Raw genomic sequence first — 23550 nt, 5'->3', positions numbered from 1 at the left:
CCCTACACCACTATCCTTTCTATCTCAGTATGTGATGTCATCTGTATATTAATATTTATAGGAGAATACTTTATTCATACTTACAGCTTTCCAGCTGCATTATGCAAGTTTGCACATCCATTGGAAAATTTTTGAGATCCATTGGACAGGATAGTATTAAAGTCAACCTGAAAGAATAACAGAAAGTTATTCAATATGTATCACAAAAATACCATAGACAGAGTTATTAGAACACCAGCAGTCAGTAGTAATTGAAAACGATGCAATGTATTGTTAAGAAACACTCAGGGGAATATGATTGAAATGAACCTTTTTTAGACTTCTTTTAAGAATTCTGTTTAATATGATGACAAAAAATACTGAAAGTCAAAAATAATTGGAAGCTTTCAGAAAACATTATTTTTACAGCAATATTATCTAAATGGGAATTTTAAAGAAATTTACTAACAGAATACATTTTTACATTACTCTGTTTTACACAGACATTACTGTATTTGAAATACTTTACGATTTACAAAGACTCTCTCCCCAACAGGAATTAAATTACAAATGTTAGCTGAAATTCACAGTAGCAAAGTAATGTTAGCATTATTTCGCTGAAATAATATGCTTAAATTGCCAACATGAAGGTCTTAAAAATGTTGCTTTAAGTTTTCATGTTGAAGAAATGTGTTTGGTTTTAAATTGTGTTTTGTATTTTGTGCTCGCTGTAACATTTCTTGTTACAGACACATAGGCATTAATTTTATTTTTACGTTTTAAAAAATGCCATGATTCTTCCTTAGGGTGATACTTATTAGAGATTTAAGAAAGGAATAGCTGTACAGAGAAAGAAAATAGTCTTTCTTGTTTTCAGAGTGCTTTCTGTAAATCACAGCATGATGATAACATGGGTGTGTGCGCACACCATGCCAGTATAAGCAGTTTCTCTAACTGCAGGAACATTGAATCATATGGACTATACCTTGATTATTCCTTGTGCAATAGCCTTTTGGCTACTGAACCAGGTCCTATACAAACTATAGCAGGAAAAGGAACCAGTGCTCAGTGGATGTGAGGTACAGCATTTAGATTCAATTCCCCCCTCTGCCTGAGGAGATTTGAACCTGTATCTCCTATATGGGTAGGAGGATATGCTGGGGTGGCAGCACTCTTGCTCCCTCCATTTAAATCTGTCCCACTTGGCATGGCAAAATTAAAATATTCATTAGGCCAGAATGAGAAGATAGAGGAAAATGAGGAAACAAGACTTATTATACCATAGTGGGTAGGAAACTCAGAAAGTAGAAGAGATGTCTGGTTCCACTTCTCACTACAATGAGTATTTTAGTACTTTTTAAAATTAAATATTTCTTGGAATAGAAACTGGAGCTGGCTCATTCATTTCTTGTGCACACTGTTCATATACAATTATGATTTCCCACCCTTTGGTATTGTTTTCTTTATTTAAGAAAACTCAACACTTGAGGCTTTTTCAGTATTTCCATACCCCCAACTGCACAGTTGTGATTGTACAGTCATTTAGTACTTGCTGTGCAGTCCCAGCAGTAGGGGCTTTTCTGACCCTACTGCGCAGTAGCATCAGCATCACAGTTTGTGCCTGCTAATGCTACATCACCATAGATTGTCGTTACGGCAACATAGCCTCTCATGTAGATGTACCTACTTTGTCTATACTCATCAAAAGAAAAACTGGCTCAGTTTCATTTGAATGCTCAGCTACATATTGATGATGCAAATTTGTGACTTTCATAGACTGGCTCTCCTATTCCTCCAAAATATTTGCTATTCAGTTATGGGAGAATAAGCATAGATATATTCTTCATACAAGAAGGACTGTATAACCTAACTTAGTCTCATTTGAGTACAATTCTAGCTTGCTTCCATAACTTTAATACAATAGTTTGTTGAATGCATGTCAAACTATGTAAACTACTCCATTAGGCCAGTGACACTCAAACTTTGGGCCCTTCAGGCTGGATAAGTGGCAGTGGGTCAGTCTGTGGGCTGGATCCTTTGGGGGCTTGGACCACAGAAGCAATCCTGCATACAGGACCAAGCCTGCATGGCAGCCCAGCCCCACATCTCAGATCTGACTGTGCACCAGCCTGACTGTATGCCCAGATTTTGCTGTGTGCTGGTCTACTTTACCCCACAGGACCATGTTATCCAGCCTGCAGGGCTCCCTGCAATCTGGAAATTTGGCAGCAGGGGAGCAGCAATTAATGCTGCTACTGCTCTCTCACACCAAATTTCTGGACCTATTGGGAACCCTGTAGGCCAGATGACAGGATTCTGCACACTAGAGCTGGCCCACCAGCTAGAGGTTGAGCACCCCTGCACTAACCAAATTCCATTGAAGTCAATAGAAAACTATCCTATGACTTCAGCAGGACTAGTATTTGGTCCTTATAGCCAAGTATTATCCTTGCTGATCCCTGTTCTATGTGCTTGAAGGGAATGGTACAAGGGGAGAACAGGGCAGATTAGTGGTACCATCTGAACTGATTCCAGGAACCATCCTGTCAGTGCATGTAAATGTAAGTCAGAGATGATGGGGACAATTCATTCAGCATTGTTTATAACTGTTCTCTTGGAGGGAAGGAGGGGCAGGGTGTTCTCTTGCTGCCTTAGCATAATTGGGAACTGGAACATGAAGTGATCCTGGAAAAATCAGCCAAAATTCCCATGTGCCTAATCCTGACAAGTTTCTTCCCCATTGCCCTGGGAGGAGGGAGCAATGGGACTTACTTAGCACTTTTCCTTTGCTGCTCAAATAAGACTTTGATTTTTTTGTTCATTCTTGCAGTGCATCAGTTTATATGTACCTGGCCTTCTCTCCATCAGAGCCAAATGTCCCATATAATTCAATTCCCTATAAGCTTGCAAGATGAAATACCAAATCAGAGATGCACTTTGCATGTCTTCTTTATTATAGCACTTATAACAGCTTTCTCAAAATTGCAGTTTTGTAGGTCTAGCTTGATAAATTAATGTAAAAATTTAACCATTTCTTATGTCAGTGTGTATTTAAAAAATTGTCAAGTGGATTGGATTTTTTTGTCCAGATAGTAAAAATACCATAAACTGTACCAAAAACCATAATTTAAAGGATAGTCAACATCCATAACTTTTTTGAAATGCTTTATCATTCACTTCTACATTGGCAACACATAGGGGTGCATGTGGGTGCATGTGCATTGCCTTAGATTGGCCTTGCACCCCCTGGAAGTGCCAGTCGTGAACCAGAAGTGCTGGCAGAAGCATTTGCCAGTTTTGCTGCTGGTGGTTCTCGGCTTGCCCAGTTGGCAATCAGTCACTGGGGGTGCCCGCCAGACTCGGGAGGCACCAGTCACGCATGAACTTCTATTTTTAATTTGTGAAATACTTCAGTTCCAACTAGTAATGCCTGGGAACTGTTAGAGATAAGACCAAAGACATGTACCTTGTTCCTTTGAAGCCTACTTTTCAAACAGTGCAAAGCATTTCTTTCCTAGAACTCGGTGTTTATGAGAATACTGGCTGCTGCAGTAGTGTTAGAGGACACATGGGAAGGAGGGATAAAAGAAGCAAGAGTAAGTTGCTTATTACAGTAACTAGATTTTGTCATTATGTTTAATGCATTAGGTATTTCCAAATACTCAAAGTTTCACAATATGTGAAAGTTAATATTTTTATCTCTTGGTACTTCCTCCTATGACCAACATGTGAGCCACTCTGGGCATGTCTGTACAAAATACTCTACTGCACAGCAGACTAACCTACTGTGCAGTAAAACACCACTATGTAACTGTGTTCAGCAGCTACTGCACAGTAAAATAGGTTAATGTGTGGTTTTCTACTACCAGGTAGCACACAGGTAGACAGCTGACTGGGACTAAATTGTTCCCAGTCAGCCTAGGAAATAGGGGGTTGGAGAACTGTCCTTTCCCCCGGGCAGCTGCCTGCTTCCCAGCACTCCTGCTCTGAATGACTGATCGGAGCTGGAGCTAGGATGGGGTGGGCAAAGTCAAGCCTGTGACTCAGATCTGGCTGGCAGTGGGCTCCATTACCCAGCAGTCCCTGCCCGCATGGCTGGGGCCTGTCTCCGTGGAGACCCCAGCCACTGCCCTATGATAGTACAAGACTGGGGTTGCCATGGGGATCAGCCCCAGCCACGCTGGCAGGGTGTGCAGCGGGGCAGGGCAGGGAAGAAGGTTGCTTCAGAGCTGCTGGGATCTTATGGTGGGGGCAGCCTGGGACCTGGGCAGATCTGCAATCTGCTGCCTGCACGCTTTGGGCAGGGGTGTACAAGCAGCAGATCGCAGCTCTGCCCCAGCTGCTTGCAGCAGTGACAGTGTGGTCCAGAGCCAGAGTAAAGCCACAGTCTGCTGCCTGCATATCCCTGCCCGAAGCATGTAGGCAGCAGATCACAGCTCTACTCTGGCCCCCAGACCAAGCTGCCCCCACCACAAGTTCCCAGTGCCTCTGGAGCAGCCCCCTGCCCTGCCCCGCCACATGCCCTGCCATGACGGCTGGGGTCAATCTCCATGGCAACCCCAGCCTTGTGCTATGACAGTGAAACTAGGGTCTCCATGGAGACCGGCCCCAGCCATGCGGGCTAGGATATCATCCCCTGCATTGGTGGCTGCCTGCTGTTGGGCCCTCACTCCAATCGTGGAGTGCACATGTAGACACGGTCCCAGGGAAAGCTTACTGCACAGTATTTTATGTGTAGATAGCACATATAGACATGCCTTCTGTGTAGAAGTTGGGGCCAAGCTAAATTTGTCAAAGCACAATTTAACCCTGAGCAACTGCATTGCTAGTCCAAACCCCGTCCTGTTCCCAATCTACTGCTCTGCTTTCTGGTTCCCTGTGCTCCCTACTCAATTTACTGTTTTGCTTTCTGCTTCCTGCCCTATCTGCTGTGATGCCTGTCCCTTCTGTGATCTGTCATGTGCCATGCTCAGAGGCTGCCTGTGCCACTTATGGCACCCATGCTGCAGTTTGGCTACCCCTGCTCTGTGGCATGCTGTTATGATGTATTCAAACTGTTTGTATTTAAGAGCAGGTACAACATATCATTTATGTACAGCAGGGACAACCTGGCATTTTTATAAGCTTAAGCCTGATATACCCATTACTACCTGGTAGGCTTTGAAGAGGAGTGGCCATTTAGTCTTTACATACATGTGAGGGTAGAGCATAGAACCCCAGCTGGAACTTCAGAAGAGCCGTTCTGATAATGGTTACTTTAAAAATATCATGGGTAAGGTTTATCTGTGAGGAATCCCAGGAGATGAGGTAGGACTGGCTGTTGGACTTAGTTGTAGGGTAAATTTTTTGTTAGGGTAAGATTATATTAACAGCATAATTCTTGGTCTCCTGGCCACTTGTGTACAGGTCTCCTGATCATTTGTGGGTGTGGGTTGAATTAAGGGTAAAACTTGAAAAGACTCATGGACATTCTCAAACAATACTGCTTATGAGATTTGGGTTTCATTCCTAGTTCTGCCAAAACCTTCTGGTATGCTGTAGGCAAGTTATTTAATTCTTTGTCTCAATTTCCCACCTTTAAGATAGGGCTTAAAATGCTTCTTTTCTCTCACACTAAGTATAAGCATATATTATGCATAGTATAACGTGTCCTGATTACTTTTGGGTTAAGTAGCTGCTATGGTAATACTAATAATAATTAATAATAATGATAACCTTAAGCAATTAAAGTGCACTTTTACTTGTAGTTCTACAAGAATAACAACTGCAGGTTCTAAGTTTTCATGTCTGCTATAAGCACATTCAAAACTTTAAAAAATATTGATTAGAGACTTACCTGATAGAATAAAGAACATTTCCATTTTTGAAAATTCGTAATAACTTGTTGTCTGTTGTAACTTCATGAAAGTTGGCACCTTTTTCATTAGCAAAGAACAAATCAGGTTTCCAAATTGAATCCAACATTGAGGGATCTAAGTCCAAGGAGTCATCTGGATATTCACTATATGCAAGACGTGGATCATTCCAGCTCTGACGGAGAAAGATGTTCACTCTATAGTCCTAAAAGAAAGACAGAACAGGAAAAGTTTTATCAGGGAAGCAAAGAGGTTTTTTGTGGGTTTTTTTATTTTCTTGTGCAGCTTGAGATAACAAAAGAACCACTTAGTGGAATGCCATCATATTACCTGAAAAGAAATGCAAAACTCTAGAACTCTTGGTTCAGAGATTTTATTAGACGAACTAAGAAATCACAAAAAACATTTTACAATTTCTTAGTTGGTCTAATAAAAAGTATCATCTCTGAACCAAGAGTTCTAGAATTTTACATTTCTTTTTGTCTCAGGCCAAGATAGCTACCAAATGCATCCCTGATCATATTGTCTGTTCTTATTTGTAACTGATTAGTAATGATACAATAGATAATAGTAAAAGCCGATTTCAGGAAAAATCATAACTAGAGCTCTATGAAGGCAATGTTATTCTTTAGATACCCAGTGCACCCTCACTATAAGGAACTCCAATGGGGTTGGAAAACAAGGTCCTCAAAAGAGGATGTTTGTTATAAAAAGATTAGTCAATTTGCTGCACCATAATAAATGGGGAAAAAATTCCTTCTGCTGGGATTGTTAAAAGTGTGTGTGTGTACGCATACACTTCTAACAATCCCAACACAAGGGGTTTTTTTTCATTATTATATATACGTAAGATTATTATTATATATAAGATAAGCATAAGAACCATGGAAACTTAGTTTTTTGTGCTGTTTTATCTTCCAGTTCTAATACAAGGAGTGGGAGAGCAAAATACATATATATGCAGGGTTCTTATAATGGTTGTACTGTATTTCAGAGAGAGAACTGGAACTTTACCTCTATCATGTTGCTCTCCCACTCCTTGTGTTAGAACTGGAAGATAAAACAGCACAAAAAACTAAGTTTCCCTGGTTCTAATGTTTATCTTTTGCCATGTGCAGTTATCCCCACCTTCCTAGCTACAGATTAAATAGATTCTGTTCCTAAGGAAAAGGGCTCTGATTCAAAACTGAAATATAGTTTAGTGGTGATGGCACACACATCTGAGAGACCCTAGGAAAATCTCCTGCTTTGCCACGGGTTTCCTATATGACTTTGAGAAGATGTAGGTCAATTTTTTCAAGTATTTTTATTCACAGTCCTCAAGGCTAGAAACATGTATAAAAACAAAAACTAAGATCTCATCATGTAACACCAAGAACTAGGCCCTGGAACCCTAGTACCTATGCCTTAATCCAACATTGGCTATAAAAATTGTTTTCTCCGTTAAAGACAATGCTGTCAGTCACACATTGATGATGGTACTATAACAACTCTTGCTCACGGCTTTCCCAAGAATAAAACGAGAAAAGGATTATACATTTGACTTGACTTCCATCCCATCACTTCCCAATAACATTGACAGAATTAATGATTTAAAAGTGTAAAATGTTGTTTCTGCCTCTTCTTTACAAAACTACATTATTTTTCTTTGGGTCTGGGATGAACCGGGCTCCACTAAAAATGAGACTATGGTCCAAAACATAGTTTAAATAAGCAAGAAAGCTCTGGTAATTAGCTTGTAAAGATGTCAAAACTGGACATTTGAGCAAAGTGATTGTAGTATATATTTATGTCTTTGACTAAGAAAAGAAGGAAAAATAACTTTAAAAAAGGAATTAATCTAAAGAATAAAGGAATTCACCAGCTCCTGAATTTTATTATTAGAACATTTAAATGGCAAAAATATTGTGGACTTATATTTGTTTAAATCATAAAGACAGTTTGGAATAGCTTCAATTTTGGAGAGACTTATAGCATCTGAACATCTGTTCAAATTCCTGCATTATTTATATTAAATTATTGTAAGTAAAGAAGTTCTTTGGAGTGCTACATAACAGAATATTGTTACTACTGGGAACACTTGTATTACTTACTGGGTGCCTCTACACGAGACGATAACTGCGCAGTAACCTAATAAGACTGCACAGTAGTGTGCTGGGCAAAACCTATGCTAATATGCTATTGTGCAGTAATATTAGGCTACTGTGCAGTTAGCATCACTACAAAGCTGTGCACTGGCACTACTGCATAGCACCAGTTACTAAGCACTATTTCATACTTGGATATGCAAGTACTAAACTTACTATGCAGTAACTATGGTACATCAATGAATGTATAGACACACCCAGTATGATTAAGGTTGGTCAAATTTCACTGACAGTGTAAAACATTTATTCCCTAATACCCTCTCCTTATCAAAAGGTTCAGTAATTGCTGCTGTGAAATACTGTTCAGGAGTTTGACTACACTAGAAGAAAAAACTGTGGTTGAGCCTCATGAACTGTGCAACAAATTAGATTTAATTTTTTTCCAGTACGAATATATACCTGTGACATAGCATTTGGGTAGACACACAGAGTAAATTTTCACTAAAACTATATTGTGAGGGCCTACATATTTACACTGACCATGCTACCATTCAAAAATGCTCACTGAATGAGTTGGAGAATGGAGCTCATACATATTTGCATCATGTGTGAAGAAGCCTTTTGTGACAAAATCAAACCATATTTACACAAATGACCATTTGACATTGAGTGAAAGGTTGGAGCATTATAGCTTCTTCCTCTGTTTCCATGGTATTTCTAATTCGGGGGAAGTGTTCAGCAAGGATAAAAGTGAGAGAAAAGAGTGACAGAATCCCACTTTTTTCTGGCCAGTGTGCAATTCTTTAAAGCAAAGGGAGTTCTCTGGTAGTGCAGAGAATCTGGGAGTATTGCTTTTTCCTCAGAAAAAAAAAGAAGGTAGAGTGGAATCATGGTCATGACTTGTATACATTCAAGGTGTGGCTACAACAGCTGTGGTTTCCCTGAACCAAAATTCAAGGCCAGTGGCCTGCCTTATGTGTTCATGTAGGGAAGTAAAATAATTAATTGGTTATAGACTACAGTCTAGTATGCTAAATGTCAGTTTTCTCAGAAGCTCTCCTAAATCTGTTGATTTAACTTGCTTTTAGCCTTTAACATGAACATAAACTATCTCAGTTGCACTGCAAGAACATTCAGCAGTTACCTTCTTTGAAATACTAAAAATAAAGCTGCCACTCTTTTTCAGATATCAAAAGATGTACTATACAAGAAATGACACTTTCAGCTACTGCCACATGAAGGACAAATGAGTGCTCATTGTTCTCAGCTTATAATTACACAGTGTGAGCATAAGGCTTAAAATGCTTTAAACAAGTAGAGTTGTTTTCTGCAAACACAGAGAACAGAATTAAACTGCCAGCATTGATTTGTTTTCCTTTAAGCAGATTACTAAATAACGCTTTTCTGTAGCTCCTAATTTCCATAACTGATAAAGCACACACAATTTCTGTCTTGTTATTCCTGCATAGGAACAAATCCTGCTACATTTCCACCACATAAATAACTTGGAACTGGGGTGGTGGTTTTGTGACTTGGTTAGGACTTAACCCCTACATTGCCATGGTCACTGCAGAAACATTACTGGGACTAAGTACAGACAGTCAAAAAAGCCCAAGGATGAATCAGTTCAATCTTTGCAAGTTAGTTTAAACTGTGTAGATTGAACTGATAAGCAAGTGAACAGACATTTACTTTTGATTCTAGAAATGCAGCCACATGCCTGCAGTGGCTCAGGTCAGATGCTGTGGGACTCTAGAATATGTCTCCCTGCTTGGATGAAGCAGACAGCTTGGGCAAACATTAACCTGCCCACCCTGGGTGGGGGGAAGTGCAAAGCATCTTGGGATGTTGGGGGTGGTAAGTTAACTTGAATCTGGAGGGGATCTGGGACAGAAATTCAATAAACATATTTAATCTAAATCAGTTAAGTCTGATACTACATCCACTCAGGTTTGTCTTAAATGGGTTTTGGTCACTTTGAAAATAGCTTATGTTCACTGAGCTTTTGTTGTGCTACAGATTTGGACTGGTTTCTGATCACTTATGCCGGTTTATGTGTAATTTCTCTTCCTAGCCTGGAAGTTCCTTGTTAATGCAGCCTTTTCCCTTAGACATGGGTGAATCTAGCACAGGGGTGTGGTTATGCCCTCTTTGGCTGTGTGGAACATGCACAGCAAAGAGATCTCATTGTAAACCGTCACACAGTCAAAGGGATTCACCAGCGCATCAGCATAGCTCCTACTGGGAGGTTCACATGTGCTGTGATTCTATGAGTTCACTGGTGAAGGGTCTGTCCAGAGTCCCTGCTTTCAGCTCCAGTGAGCTCCTGCTCTTTGCTTCTCCTGCCTCCCCTCCTCCTCCTGCCTCCCCCAGATGCAGCATCAAGGGAAAAGAGGGAACAAGCTTCTGGTGGTACACAGCCCCTGGGCTCCATGAAAGCAGAGGCTGATCTTCACTGCCACCACAGAGGCAATGGGGAAAGGGAGGGGAAGACCAGACAGCAGCAGGCTCTGGAGATGTCCAAAAGCAGGGGCTCTAGGCAGACCCCATGCTGGTGAGCAGGAGCTCCCAAGCTTACCACCTCACCTCTGTTGTAGGTGGGCTCTCTGGAGATACAGCTCACAGCCAAACAAGGAAAGTGGGGTGGGATGTGCTGTCTAAGTTGTGACGAACCTGAGACAATCTATGTGAATGTATTATTACATGTTGTATTAACTATTGCTGTTAGGAAAATGTACCATGCTCAACCTTTCTAAAGTCATTTTGCTTCTGATCCATTATGCTGATGTATCCAATGATACATTTTCACAGTATGCCAGAATATTGACTGTCTCACTGGAACTTGTGCCCGGATCCTCAGTGGAATTTAGATGCCATTGAAATCATGGGAAGTTAGGCATCTAAATAAGTGTTAGGTGTCTCAATACTTTCAGGATTTAGGCTTTGGCATTTTATAATTATTTCCACATCCAATAGTGTGCTTAGTTCTTAATTACCCTTTGAAAAATGCAGGTATACATGAGGCACATTATTTTCTCTTGATTAATAGGTTGTTCTAACTACAACTCTAATTTACTGAACAGGCAAATTTTCAGGAGTATGTCTATTTGCATCTTTTCAAAGAATGCAGCAGATAATTTAACACTGACCATATGTTATCACAAAATGAAAAATGATTTTTAGATGTGTATTTTGCTTCTCTCTTGAATTTTCCTCATAAAGAGAATCATTGTCCAATTGTTCCAGTATGATTACTTTTCCTACTTTAGTAGGTAACAGTGATGATCACAAATGCAGTAGACATAGCCTGCTCCTTTCTTTCTGGCTTTCACATCATAGATTAATTGGCTTTATTAACAAACCTACATCCTCTACCACCTTCCTCCCACACTAGGGTTTCACTCAGGAAGGCAGTTACTTTCACAGCCTACACAAGCATCAAATTAGTGGGGAAATGAGGAAACTGTGATTTGGCTCCTCCCCACTTAGCTACAGAAAACATTTGAGATTTCAATTACCTACAGTTCACAAAACCCAGCACTTTTCTCTTATGAATGGCAAGGAAGTTCAAAGTGTCATTCTGAGCCCAACTTTTAAATGCCTGTAATTTACTCCAAAGACAAAACAAGGACTATGGTCAAGTAGAATTAAGCCAATAAGATATTTTTTGCACTTTTACAACCAAAAATCCTCCAGCTTCTGAAAACTGTTCTGATTTACAGTTCTGGATGTTCAAATGTTTTGCTTCCCTACATGGCAGTTGTAGAACAGTTTCCTAAACTGATGTTAGCATGCCTCAGTCCTCAGTCATGAGGAGTATCGACACTTCCTTTGTGTAATGATAACACAGGCAATTAGTTCATTCTTCATGACCATATAGTTCTGGGCCCTTCTCTTGAGTGTGCCAATTAGTGCAAAGGGCAATGATGAATCTGGAATGTGGGAACTGGAATTGCCACCCATCAACCTAAAGGCACAAGGTGTAATGCAGAAACCAGAGGGTCTGCAGGGAAAAGTGGGGGAGCTGGTGGGTTGCAGAGGGTTGGGATAGGGTTGGCAAGTCTGTGGGAGAGGGGAGTTGTCTGTCTAGGGGTGGGGAAGTCAGTAGGCATACGATGTTCAGTAGTTCACATTCTCAGATGAACTAAGTTAGAACAGGCCAGTCATTTTTTTTTCCTGATCTAACCCCCTGAATGTCTGTACAGATCAGCACTTAGATTCACCTAAGCCTAGTTAGGTTGATCTAAGTGTAACGTCTGCATGCTCCCTTAGTTTACATAGGTGTGGAACATATGATAGGAGCAGTATCCAGCTGGCACACTGGAGGCCGTGCTGCTGTGTTACCATTGTTCTCCTCCCAGGCTGCTTAGCAGGGTGAACACCCAATAGCAATTTCTGATCCCATTTCTTCCTAATATATTATTTCTATTATCTTATTTATAAAATAGATAAAAGGGGAACTGCCCACTGTAATGCTGGAGGTTAGAATGCATTGTTACCTAGTGGGCAGTTATCAGTCTGCCATTTTGGATCCCCTGTGTTTTCTAGTTTTAGGTATAAGCATTATCCAGATACTTTTTCAGAGTCTGGCTTCACAGGGTAAGTCTATACTACAGTGCTCCTGAGAGTACCTCCAAGAAACACCCAGTGGGCACTTCCCAGTGCCAGTTTCAAGCACACCAGACTCTGAGATCTCAAGAATAGTGCCTCTGCCAACAGTATCTAAGTGCACTGAACCCTCAAGTATTTTCTTGAATGAGGTCTTTGCAGGGGTTTCAGCTAAAATTTGTCATGGTTTATATCAAAATAAATTATACTTTGTAAAATGGATTTTCCATAATGCTTTAACTTTCTATTACCAGTGATATTTTCAATGTCATGGGCTTCTCATGTTGAAATGCCACAGTGAGTAAACAATATTTTGTTTAATTTAAAATCCAACGAATCTAAATTCCTGCTTAGTATCTGGATGGAGATATTAACTGGATTTTTAATGGTATTTGAAACTAGACCTGGCAGAATGCTAGAAGATAATTCATTTGTTTGCATGTAAATTTGATCATTTGGTTCAAGTGATAGCATCCCTAAAGCATGTGAGCAGGTGATCTGCAAGTGTACAATGAAAGCTACATGTTGGAAATTTGCCTTTATACATTTATCTCTGCAAAGCTGGCAGGATCCCAAATGCCATAACAGTTTAATTTCATATGGAATATCCTCACCACAAAGAACTGCTCTAAGCTTATACCACTGAACAGAAATACTATAATTGCCTTTTGACTGGGACAAGCACCTTATTCAACATAATGACCTTTTAGTCTGCATATTAATAGTATTACTGTCAAATCTATTACTATCACAATAATGTCATATTTAAAGTACTGATTTTAATTTATAGTATTACTATTGATAGCAATTAGTTATATTGTACTTGTTCGATACAAGTGTTGATCTAAATGTCCTAATATTTGCTCCCTGATATAATCCTTAATATATGCTATATTTACTTTCTATACTGATAATACTTAAAATAAATGCATTTATGTTTCTACAGGCCTAAGACATTAAGATTTGAAATGTTATTTATGATCAGAGTCTAAAAAAATTGCTGGGAGGATTACTAGGATAAGGTTTAGGATGGAATTTCTGGTCATAGAAATGGTGATGCAGGTCAAAATAGCCCTGTGCTGCTAAATGGGACAGGCAAATGGTTTGAATCCTCCTGCTATCTTATTTGGAACAGGACTTAAACCTAGTTTTTCATGTTATAGTCATGTATGAGGGATGCTGTAGCTGTGATTGTCCAGAAATGACCAGAGACCCAAAGAAGAATGTCTTGCATTTGATAGCTTGCCTAACTTTATCCCAAATACATAGCTGGTCCAATAAAATATATTACCCTTAGAAATCTTTTCCTGTTTTTGTACATCTTCAGTGACCACTGTGCAATTCTTCATCTGATCTCTCACTATGTTTTTAATGATAAGTGGTAAAAGTTCTTGATTTGTTCTGAACCAAATGGTAAAACTATTAAAGTATCTGTGAAACTGTCCTTGTTTTTTGACCAGCTGTTCTCTCAAGCTGGGGAAGTTTTGGTGGCATGTTGTTCTCAATGTCAGGACTCTTGGCTCAGCTGATTTCAATTCCTGTATTGCATGCAGGAGTTTATGCACTGCAATAATTGCTTGCTGGAGTTGCTGCTAGTGGGGTAGGGTTTCAGAGCAGGTATATAGGACATCTGTTTCCCATCCTTTTTGCATGGAAGCAATGTCTTCCCTAGCACAACTCCTGCTAGATTTCATCAAGGAAGTTAACTGAGGTAGGAGCCAGGATACAGCATTTATGTAGGGAAGACCTCTTCCATGCCATAAATTGAACAGTTCTGTTCTGAAGGTTGGGGAGAGGAGAACTGGAGGTGAGGCTACTAGAGCCAGCAAGAGGGGAATGATTGAAGGAAGCTGTTTAGGAGTTTAGGGGGAAGGCTAAGACTAGGACTCTTACTGTGTAGTTGGTCCAATCACTGGGGAAATTATGGTTCTTATAATAGACGATGTAATGGGGGCTGTGTTTTCAGAGAAGGAAAGCAGAACTGGAGGCAGCTACTAAAGAATGGTTTGGAGAAGGGGGTCACAGAGGTAATTTTAGTCAAGGAACAGAAGAGGAAACAGAAGAAGTCTTACTTCAATTATAAATTCTTAAGAAATTAGCTCAGATTGTATTCTATAGTGATATTTTAGAGACAAACTTTGCCCTTTATTGAAAAGTGATATTTGTTTAGAAGATAATGACCCAATGCATAAGTTAATTGTCATATTTGGTGAAATCATAAGGTAAAACACAACTTTCTTCACAGTTTTTGTTGCTGGTACTTATTATGAGCAAACCCAACAATCCAGGAATCTTGTGCCATGGATTCATTCTTTTCCATCAGCTATACTTATGTTATACTTGGGAAGCCTGTCTGTGTAAAACTTGGGGTCCCTCTGCCTCATTATGTCTGGAAATGTATTGGCTCAGTCCTTTCCTGACAGGAACCATATAAGTTGCTATGGAGTCTGGAAATCACCAGTGTTGGAAAATCAAAGATTTAACATTGTAAGATAGATCCCTACTTATCCCTATTAAAGATGGCAACTGAGCAATAAAAAGTGTTTTTTTGCAAACTGGATATAAGGAGAGCAGTAACTAAACAATGATTTACATGATGAGGGATCTTGTTCACCTGACAAGAGCTTCAAGCCTCCTCAGGAGGGCCACATGAGAGAAAAGACCATAAACTTATAATAAGACTAAGTCTGCTCCTGGTAGGTCTCTTAAGGAGCATAACAGGAAGGCAATCTTAACTAGGAAAACAAAATGATTTGGGGGCCTGGGGGTGGGGCATGGGTGACTGTTGCCTCCTGAGACTGGGGGGGGGGGGGCACAGTCTGTGTGTGCCAGCATCGGTGGCATCAGCAAGTTCCCACAGAAGACGGCAGTGGCAGTGTGGCAAGTGGTGACAGCCTGCAGAAGCTGGTGGGGTGGGAGGCAAGCGGGAAACTCCCACAGAAGCCAGCAGTAGCAGCCAATCTCAGTGGGGGGGGGCACATGCCCCCCCATGCCCCCTCTACCAGTTACCTATGTTGGGGGAGGGGGGAAGAAAAGGTTAAAAGCCTTTAATGACTTATTAGCATTATAATAATTAATGACTTATTAGCATTATATCTAACTAATTTTGATATCACCATCTGAATGAGCAGGTGACCATTCACAGCTTGGTTTACTACCTTTAGATCAAGGCTTGAACTTTGGCTTCTGGGGCTGCAATTAAATATTTTAAGTGCTTTGTCACCAAATCTGTCTCGGAGTAACAAGATGTGACAAATGCCAAACATCCTTAAGGACGTGCTTCTCTATCTGAATATCCCTAGGGCATTTATTACGAGAAGATTGGTTGCTTCTTAAGAAAATGGTCTTGTCTACACATAAGATTATTTATGATTAACTTCATATGACACTCCTGTTCTGAAATCAGAGTCATTAAGGTAGACCAAACTCAAAAGAAACAAGGCACTCTCATTCTAGAATTGAAGTGTCCATACATGGAGTTATTTGGGAATAGTTACTTCAATCAAATTTGCATCCTGCCTTAATCATAAACAACTTTCAAACCTACACAGGCCTTATGATTTATAGATCAACATTAAAATACATTGTGCACCTTCCATTTGAAGGCTAGAGGTGTTTATGTGGACATTCACCTTCCATATCTAACTGACAGGATTGTTCATATTGTTGTGCTATGTGTAGGTGTGATCTTAGTATTTTCATCCTCTGTTCATACCCATTATCTACTATTTTTGGTTTAGTAGCTGAGTCATATCAGGGTGTTACACTGGACAGTTTCAATTAGTGGAAAAACTGGATTTCGGCTCAGAGTTGTATTAATATGCATAATCCATGATGTGGATCTGACCCTTATTGATAACCCAATTCCATTAAACTGACTTAACTAGAAGAGTAATTAAGCTAGTTCTGCATGTGTGTGAGGGGCTGTTTGGGGTTTTGAGGTAGTTTGGGTATGTTTTTTTGGGGTTTGTTTTCTTTTAAATGCCACTTGTAAAGTAAGGGATCACATCCTGCCAACTCCTAATAAATAGAAATTTGAATAATTTAAATGTATGTGTACATCTTCATACTGTTAGTCACCTTCAGTACTTGCAAATCCAAGGCTTTCTTGTTGCTTCTAAGACCTTACAGAGTATAAATGAAGCCTTTTTATGTGGTTTCTTCATAAAAGTTCAATGGATTGGACAAAAACTTACCAACTATGGATAATGCCATTTTGTGGGGATGTACATTATTTTGTTCTCCCCGTTTGTTCAGCCTGTATAGTGTAGGTTTACTGAAAATGATACAGAGGAACTTTAGGCTTTTTCAAAAAATTAATGACACCTAGCTTTTAGGCCTGTGCAATGTGGCTAGTATTTGCTTCAGATTCAGGTTGGGCCAGTTTGGGGGACAGTGACTCGATTCAGTGATTCAAATCACTGTCCAGAATTGATTCAGCCTAATCTAATATGGAGATTCAGATGCTGCCCCACCTCTGAATCACACAGGCCCCATCCCCCACCCGATCTCAATGGCTGCACCACCCGCCCCAGCTCCTGGCTCTTGGAAGAAAAAAAAAAAAGCCTGCACTCACCGGCTGCTGCCATGTTGGGGGGGGGCGATCCCTGCTGTCCCACGCTGCATGGGGGGGCTCTTCCATGAGCCCCACAACCTCTGCCTGCTCTCTCAGGCCCCCCATGGCTGCCCCTCCCCCCTAAGCTTCCGGCCCTTAAAAAAAAACCTAAAAAGGCTCACTGGCTCCTGCCTGGTGGGGGGTGATCCCTGCTGTCCCCCACTGCCCGACACTGCATGGGGGGCTCTGCCACAAGCAAGCCCCAAGAAGCCCTGAGATGACTGCAGCAGTCGGTGAGTTTGTTTTTTTTTTTTGTGTGTGTGTGGTTTTTTTTAAGCATGTTGGGGCAGGCAGGGCAGCCATGGGGGTAATGGAAGAGCAGATGGGGGTCAGGGGGACTCATGTCAGAGCCCCCATGCAGCATGGGGCAGTGGGAGGCAATGGGGATTGCCCCCACACCTGGCAGCAGCTGGTGAGTGGGGGCTTTTATTTAAAAAGCCCCTGCAGCCCTCACTTTCTGGGCAACCACCCCTTCAGTCACCCACCACACTGATGTTTTTCTTTGATATGAGGGAGGATGACCAGGGGCTTCCCAAATAGCTCTCTCAAAATGTTCACTGTGGTCACTGTGGCTGCTGGGGCTGGGCGGGGCAGCCATGGGGGCGGGGCTTGGAGAGTGGGGGGTGGTCAGGGGGGCTGGGGGAAGAGACAGGGGATGGGGCCTGGCAGGGGTCCCCCCATGTTCTCCTCCCCCCTCCTCCCCTGCCCCCTATTTGCCAGCATGGAGACTGGGTCCACGTCCCTGCTGCAGCGTGCAGGGACTGACTGGATTGCCAAAGCTCTTTGAATCTTTTCCAAATCAATTCAGAGAGCTTCAAATCAATTCAGACCTTTTAATTGGTTCCCTGATTTGATTCAGAGATTTGGCCAGCGAATCTCCTCTGAGTTGAATCCATACCCGAAGCTTTGCATAGCCCTACTAGCTTTCTGTTTGTATTTCACCCTGATTAGATTAAAAAGAAAGGAATTATTGGCAGGGTTTTTGTGAGGAACTCCTGACTTCAGAACCTGCATCCTTCTGACTCTTTTCTGGTTGGTTATTTGTGGCTATGGCTATAGGATATCTAGGAGTACACTTTTATTACAGTATGAACATAACTGCTTCCATTATTAATGGAAATCATGTGGTTCAAACTCCCACTGCATTATGCAAAAATTCTATTGCAACATAATCAAGTTAACTGAGCTAAAACTCAACCTTTTAGGTGGCTTTTAATTTAAAAAGAGAAAGAAAGATAGAAAAGTGTTTCTATGACAATTACGTAAACATACATAATGAACAAAGTGGTTCTCTGACATTTCTTAGTATAAAAAAGATAATGCTGCCGTAGCGAGTAAGAAATAGACATTAAAAAAGACACTTGTTCTCTCATCTGAAGGTATTTGTGCCTAAGTAGAAAGTCGAGCCTTCCTGAGATGATCAATGTTCAGATGATCTTGTGGAGCTCATGTGGAGTGATGTTTGTTTTTTTTTTAATAAAAGCTATCATTGTTTAATTTAATGTGGCTAGCACTAACAATATGCTGGTTTCATTGAGTGCTTGTGCACAGTAACACAAGTGCTCTATATCAAAAGAAGTTATGTAATGTTTGACGCATCCTGTTTTATCTACTAGAGGGAAATATCATTCAGCTAGATGAAAAAATAATTTAGGGATTCCACACTAACTGTTCCTGCAGCCTTTCCTTCTGTTACCAGCTAAATAGTGTGTGTGTGTGTATATATATATACACACACACACACTATATATATATATATAAACTGTGTGTGTGTGTGTGTGTGTGTGTGTGTGTTTATTTATTTATTTATTTTTGTAAAAATGAAAAGACTTTCTCCCCTAAGGGAAAGGGTCTTTTCATTTTTACTTTTTTACTTTTACTTGATAAATGATAAGCTAGTTTTAAATCTAGAAGTTGATACAGCAAATGTGAATTTTAGAGCGTGGCTAAGGAAGACAACCTAGATGCTATAGAAACTTGATTTTAAATTTAAATACAGTTGGATATTTGTCCATATATGTATACGTACTCCAGTGACTCCATCAGGAAAGACAGGTATTTAGTTAGCTGTGTTATTTGGAAATCATGCAGAAAGCAGGGTAGATTTGTGCCTTATAGACCAGTGGTTCTCAACCTTTTTAGACTTGAGGCACTCTTCCTTAGACTCAAAGCACCCCTTCATGACTTTTGTGAATTCAGCAGCCCTAAAAAGCATTGTTTTATCTGTGCAATCCACCTAAAAAGCAATCCAAGTAATGTTGCTAAAACCCTGCTTAAATTTAAGCTTTCAAAAGAGAATACGGCAAGTAAAGAGAAAACTGAGATCCCACACAGCATTTCCATTAGGTAGTAATGCAGGGCATAAATCTTCAGCCTGAACTAATCCTATTGTGCCAATAAATCAGCTTTCATATGTTCCTATAAAATTACAGTTTGAAAATCTATCGGCTCACAGCTCAAACAGTTTAAAGATAATCTATTTTTGTAAGCATGGGAATAAACAGGGATCACTTGCTACCCTACAAAGATGTTCAAAAGTATAGGATTTTATGGATGAAAAAAGTAAAAATACCAAAAAACAACCCCCTCCCCAGCATATGTGTACACATGTTTGAATCCATTCTGTGATTAACCAACTAATTGTTTTTTTTAATTGCCCTTTGATGCAATATCTTCATTATGGGGAGAAAAAGGCCATTATATCATTCATCACAATTGTTTTAAATTAAGGAGCTACCATATTTAGTTGATTCTAAGCAGAGCTGACCCAAGCAGCTTGTGGGGCCCCGCCCGGGCTCCAATTCCCCTGGATGAGAAAAAGCTGCTGCTGCCATTGGCATCGGAGGTAGGGAAAAAAGGGTACTGAGTGGCTGGATGCAGAGCCACCACTTCACCCAGCTCCACATTGCTGCTGCTCTGCCCCACTCCAAAGGGCCACGCGGAGTGCCCTGGTCATCCTCACAGCCTGTGTGCTGCGTAACATTTGTGAGGCCTGGGGCAGCTGTTCCATGAGGTCTGGGCAGAGGAGACACAGTGGGCAGAGGACACTTGGCACTGGGAGTTCCAGCTGTGGCTGCAGCAATAGTGAAGTCCCTCCCCAACTCAGGCCCCAGGTGAGCTACTCCTCCACCAGCAGTGGCCTGGGCACTGGTCGTGAGAGGCACTGGCCAACCACCTGCTCCTGAATTTCCCACTGTAGGCCACCTGCATGGCCAGCCCTGGACCCCAGCTACTCCACACACCCCCAGCACCATGCTCACTGTAGGCAGTTCTCAGGAAAGCACATTATTGCCCTCCACAAATACAGATCCTGAGAAGAGGCTTATTGGGACAGTTTTAGTTTCATTAGTGTGACCCCAATACAGTGCAAGATTTTAGAATGAATGATGAATTTTGCAGGAAAGAATAATGTCATTGAGATAAATAGAAAGTAGGATAAAATGCAACATGGATTTACAAAAAGTGATTCTTCTCAAAATAATGTAATAGCATTCTTTGATGAAAGAAGTGATTTTTCTAGGCAAAGGATATGTAATAGATCTCATGGAACCAGAGTTAAGTAAAGCCTCTGATATGGTGCTACATGGGAAAGCATTGCCATAGTTAACAGGCAAAAGATGGGCAAAAAGTGCATAAAGTTTAAAGTGGGTCAAGAACTAGCCCAGAACAACATGTTGGGCTGAAAGAATAAGCAGAAACTGTGGAAGATTACCAGTGAAATTCTTCAAGTATTGCTCTTGAGACTAATCTTATTTAAAATTTTCCATTAATGATGTTGGCACAAAAAGGTAATTTTGAAATGAAATTTGCCAGTGAGACAAAGTCTGGGAGGCTTTGTCAACATAGAGGAAGATACATATAGTATTAAAAAAAACGGTGGATCTTCAGGGCAACCAGGATACAATTCAAGAGTACAAAGTGCAAGGCCATGGACTTAGGGACTGGCAACTAACTAGAAATTCTGTTAAACTAGTTGTTCATCAAGATGTCTCAGGTAATACCTTTATTTCCAGTGGGGACTGAGAAACATTAGTGCCATTGTACAAGGCTCACATTCCAGCAGGCGCTGATGAGACTTCATCTGACATCTCATGCATATTTCTGGTTAACCATATTTAAGGACAATGAATTGAAGCTGGAGCAAGTACAGAGAAACTTTGCTGATCCAGAAAATGGACTTCTATCATGAGACACTTTACTTTGTAGTAGCATAGTTTACTGTGAAGTAAGTGTGTGCGTGTACACATGCCTACGCTTACTGTGCAGCAACTGACGCTAATCATGAGTAAATTTGCTACCTGCAAATACAAGTAGCAAATTTACTTGCAATTATTTACTGTATAGTAACACATGAGTAGACACCAACTCAGGTCAGCCCCACCACTAGTGGGGCTGGCCTGAGGCTAGACCCAGGGCTCCAGGCTGGGAGCCTGTCCTGCCTCAGTGCTGGGCTGCCTCTACGGCAACCCCTGCCCCAGGACTTTAAAAGCCTGCAGGAATCTTGAGCCCTGAGGCACACATTCAGGGATCTGAGGCCACTCTAGGCCCCTGTGTCCCCCTGGACAGGCCACAGGCTATCTCTGCCAGCCTGTCTATACTCCAGCACCGCTGCCTAGCACTGCAGTGCCGCGCAACTGCCAGGCTACTCTGTCCAGGCTTGGAGGGTGCTGCAGGCTCCTGTCAGGCCTGCTAGCCCCCAGGACCTGCTTCAGGCAGCCTTTGGCTGCCAGGTCCATCTCCAACTGCCTGCAGCCCAGCCCCAGTAGCAGCCTGTCCAGAGCCTGCAGGTGTCATGGAGCATTGCCTTAGCCTTGCAGCTCCCAATCCCATGCCATGCCCCTGCACTCAGGCAGTCGCTGTGTGTGAGGGAGCTAGGAGGGCCCAGACAGCCATGGGCCAGCCAGAGGTCAGCGTGTTGGGGCAACAGAGTCAGTATGTTGGCCAGCAGGAGCCCGGGGTGCTAGTCATCGCTGCCAGGAGCAGTAGCTGGAGCAGCCATGGTGAGGGGAGACAGAGTTCATGAGGTGAGAACTGTTGAGTTCTGCCCCTGTGCTGTGCATGCTGCTCTTGGCCAGGAAAGTGGCCAGGGAGGGAGCAGAGAGTGGGGCTGGCTTTTCAAGAGGGGTGCTGGCAGCTGCAGCCAGAGCCTGGAGCTCCCCGTGGTGGTGGAAGGGGCCTATTGCAGGGCTGCAGGAAGTGGCACCAGTTCAGTGCTAAAAGCAGCAAATCTGTTGCCATGTCCTTGCATGGGTAGATGCCTGCCTGCCCGGAAGTAACTGATCTCAGATCAAATACATGTGTAGATGTGTCCACTGTGTTGTTGAGCTGTGGTAGAAGAAATAGACTTAGTGGGTTCATCTACGTAAGGCTCTTAATGTGCAGTGACCTAATAACACAGTGCAGTAGCATGTTGAGAAAAAAACATGCTAATATGCTACTGGATAGTAGTATTGTAGCAAAACCCCCAGTTTTTCTTTTTTTTATATATTTATTTTTAAATGCATTCCCTCCCCTTTCCCCAACCATTTCTGACTTTTTCTCTCTATTCCCTATAGATAAGTATAAGCGAGCTCAGACTTAGGATAAGCTTTAAACATTTTTATTTTGGTAGCAAGTTTTTGGTTTTGGATACCCATTGTTTTATATTGTATTATTATTAAGTATGTATTGATTTTTATTGTTTCATGTGGATATTGTATGGTTTAGGCCTGTGTTTGTAAGTGAACCAAAGTCATGTCAAGTATCCATTTTATGTGTCAAGTCTCCATCTTCTGTCCTCTGCCTGGGCATCCCATGTTGCAACTGTATGAGTCACGTACCCCTCCCATGTAAATTGGTTCCCCGATGAATGAGTGTGATTGGGAATGATTGAAATACAATGGTAGCAGGCCTCTACTGAATGGCCTTTAATGACAGGGTCATCACCTCGCATTGATTCACGGGCCTCACCCAGGAACAGAGACAAGACCAGCATTTGAAAGACCAAAGACCCTGCAAAACCAGCAACTCTTACCATTACAGACACCTGAAATTGCACATCCCTGCATGGAGCACACATGCTCAGTATGCCAGGGGCTGACCCTTGCCTGGGCATGCCTCCTGTCACTAGGGTTACACAAGGTCTGCCCCTATAAAAAGGGGCAGTGAAGACAGACCCAGTGGGAATGCCATTTCCATCTGGACCAGCACCATGCCACACCACCTATCTACCCAGAGGCCCTGCCGGCGACCCCCCTCTGGACAACACCTACTGGACAAGGACCCCTTTTCAGACTGGATAGGTAGATATTACCTGCACACCTCCTCCTACAATTTGGACTCTCTCTCTCACTTTCTTTCTCCTCCTGGACTTCAGTGGACTTCAGCCCCTGCATCAAGCCTCTTTAACCCCTGCTGCCATTGTGTG

General features: G+C 41.7%; 1 protein-coding gene across 1 annotated transcript in view; it reads right to left on the bottom strand.

Moving 5' to 3' along the window:
* Positions 1 to 23550, bottom strand: part of GLRA3 (glycine receptor alpha 3) — a 101219-nt gene that overhangs the window by 59059 nt on the left and 18610 nt on the right. The window contains exons 3-4 of the mRNA XM_059721358.1: positions 5816 to 6039; positions 85 to 167 (exon numbers count right to left, since the gene is read on the bottom strand). Of these exons, the coding sequence (XP_059577341.1) occupies positions 85 to 167; positions 5816 to 6039 (307 nt within the window). The remainder of the gene's footprint in view (positions 1 to 84; positions 168 to 5815; positions 6040 to 23550) is intronic.

The sequence above is a fragment of the Alligator mississippiensis genome, chromosome 2 (assembly GCF_030867095.1).
Source record: "Alligator mississippiensis isolate rAllMis1 chromosome 2, rAllMis1, whole genome shotgun sequence".
NCBI classification, from domain to species: Eukaryota; Metazoa; Chordata; order Crocodylia; family Alligatoridae; genus Alligator; species Alligator mississippiensis.
This window is presented reverse-complemented; position numbering and strand designations above follow the sequence as displayed.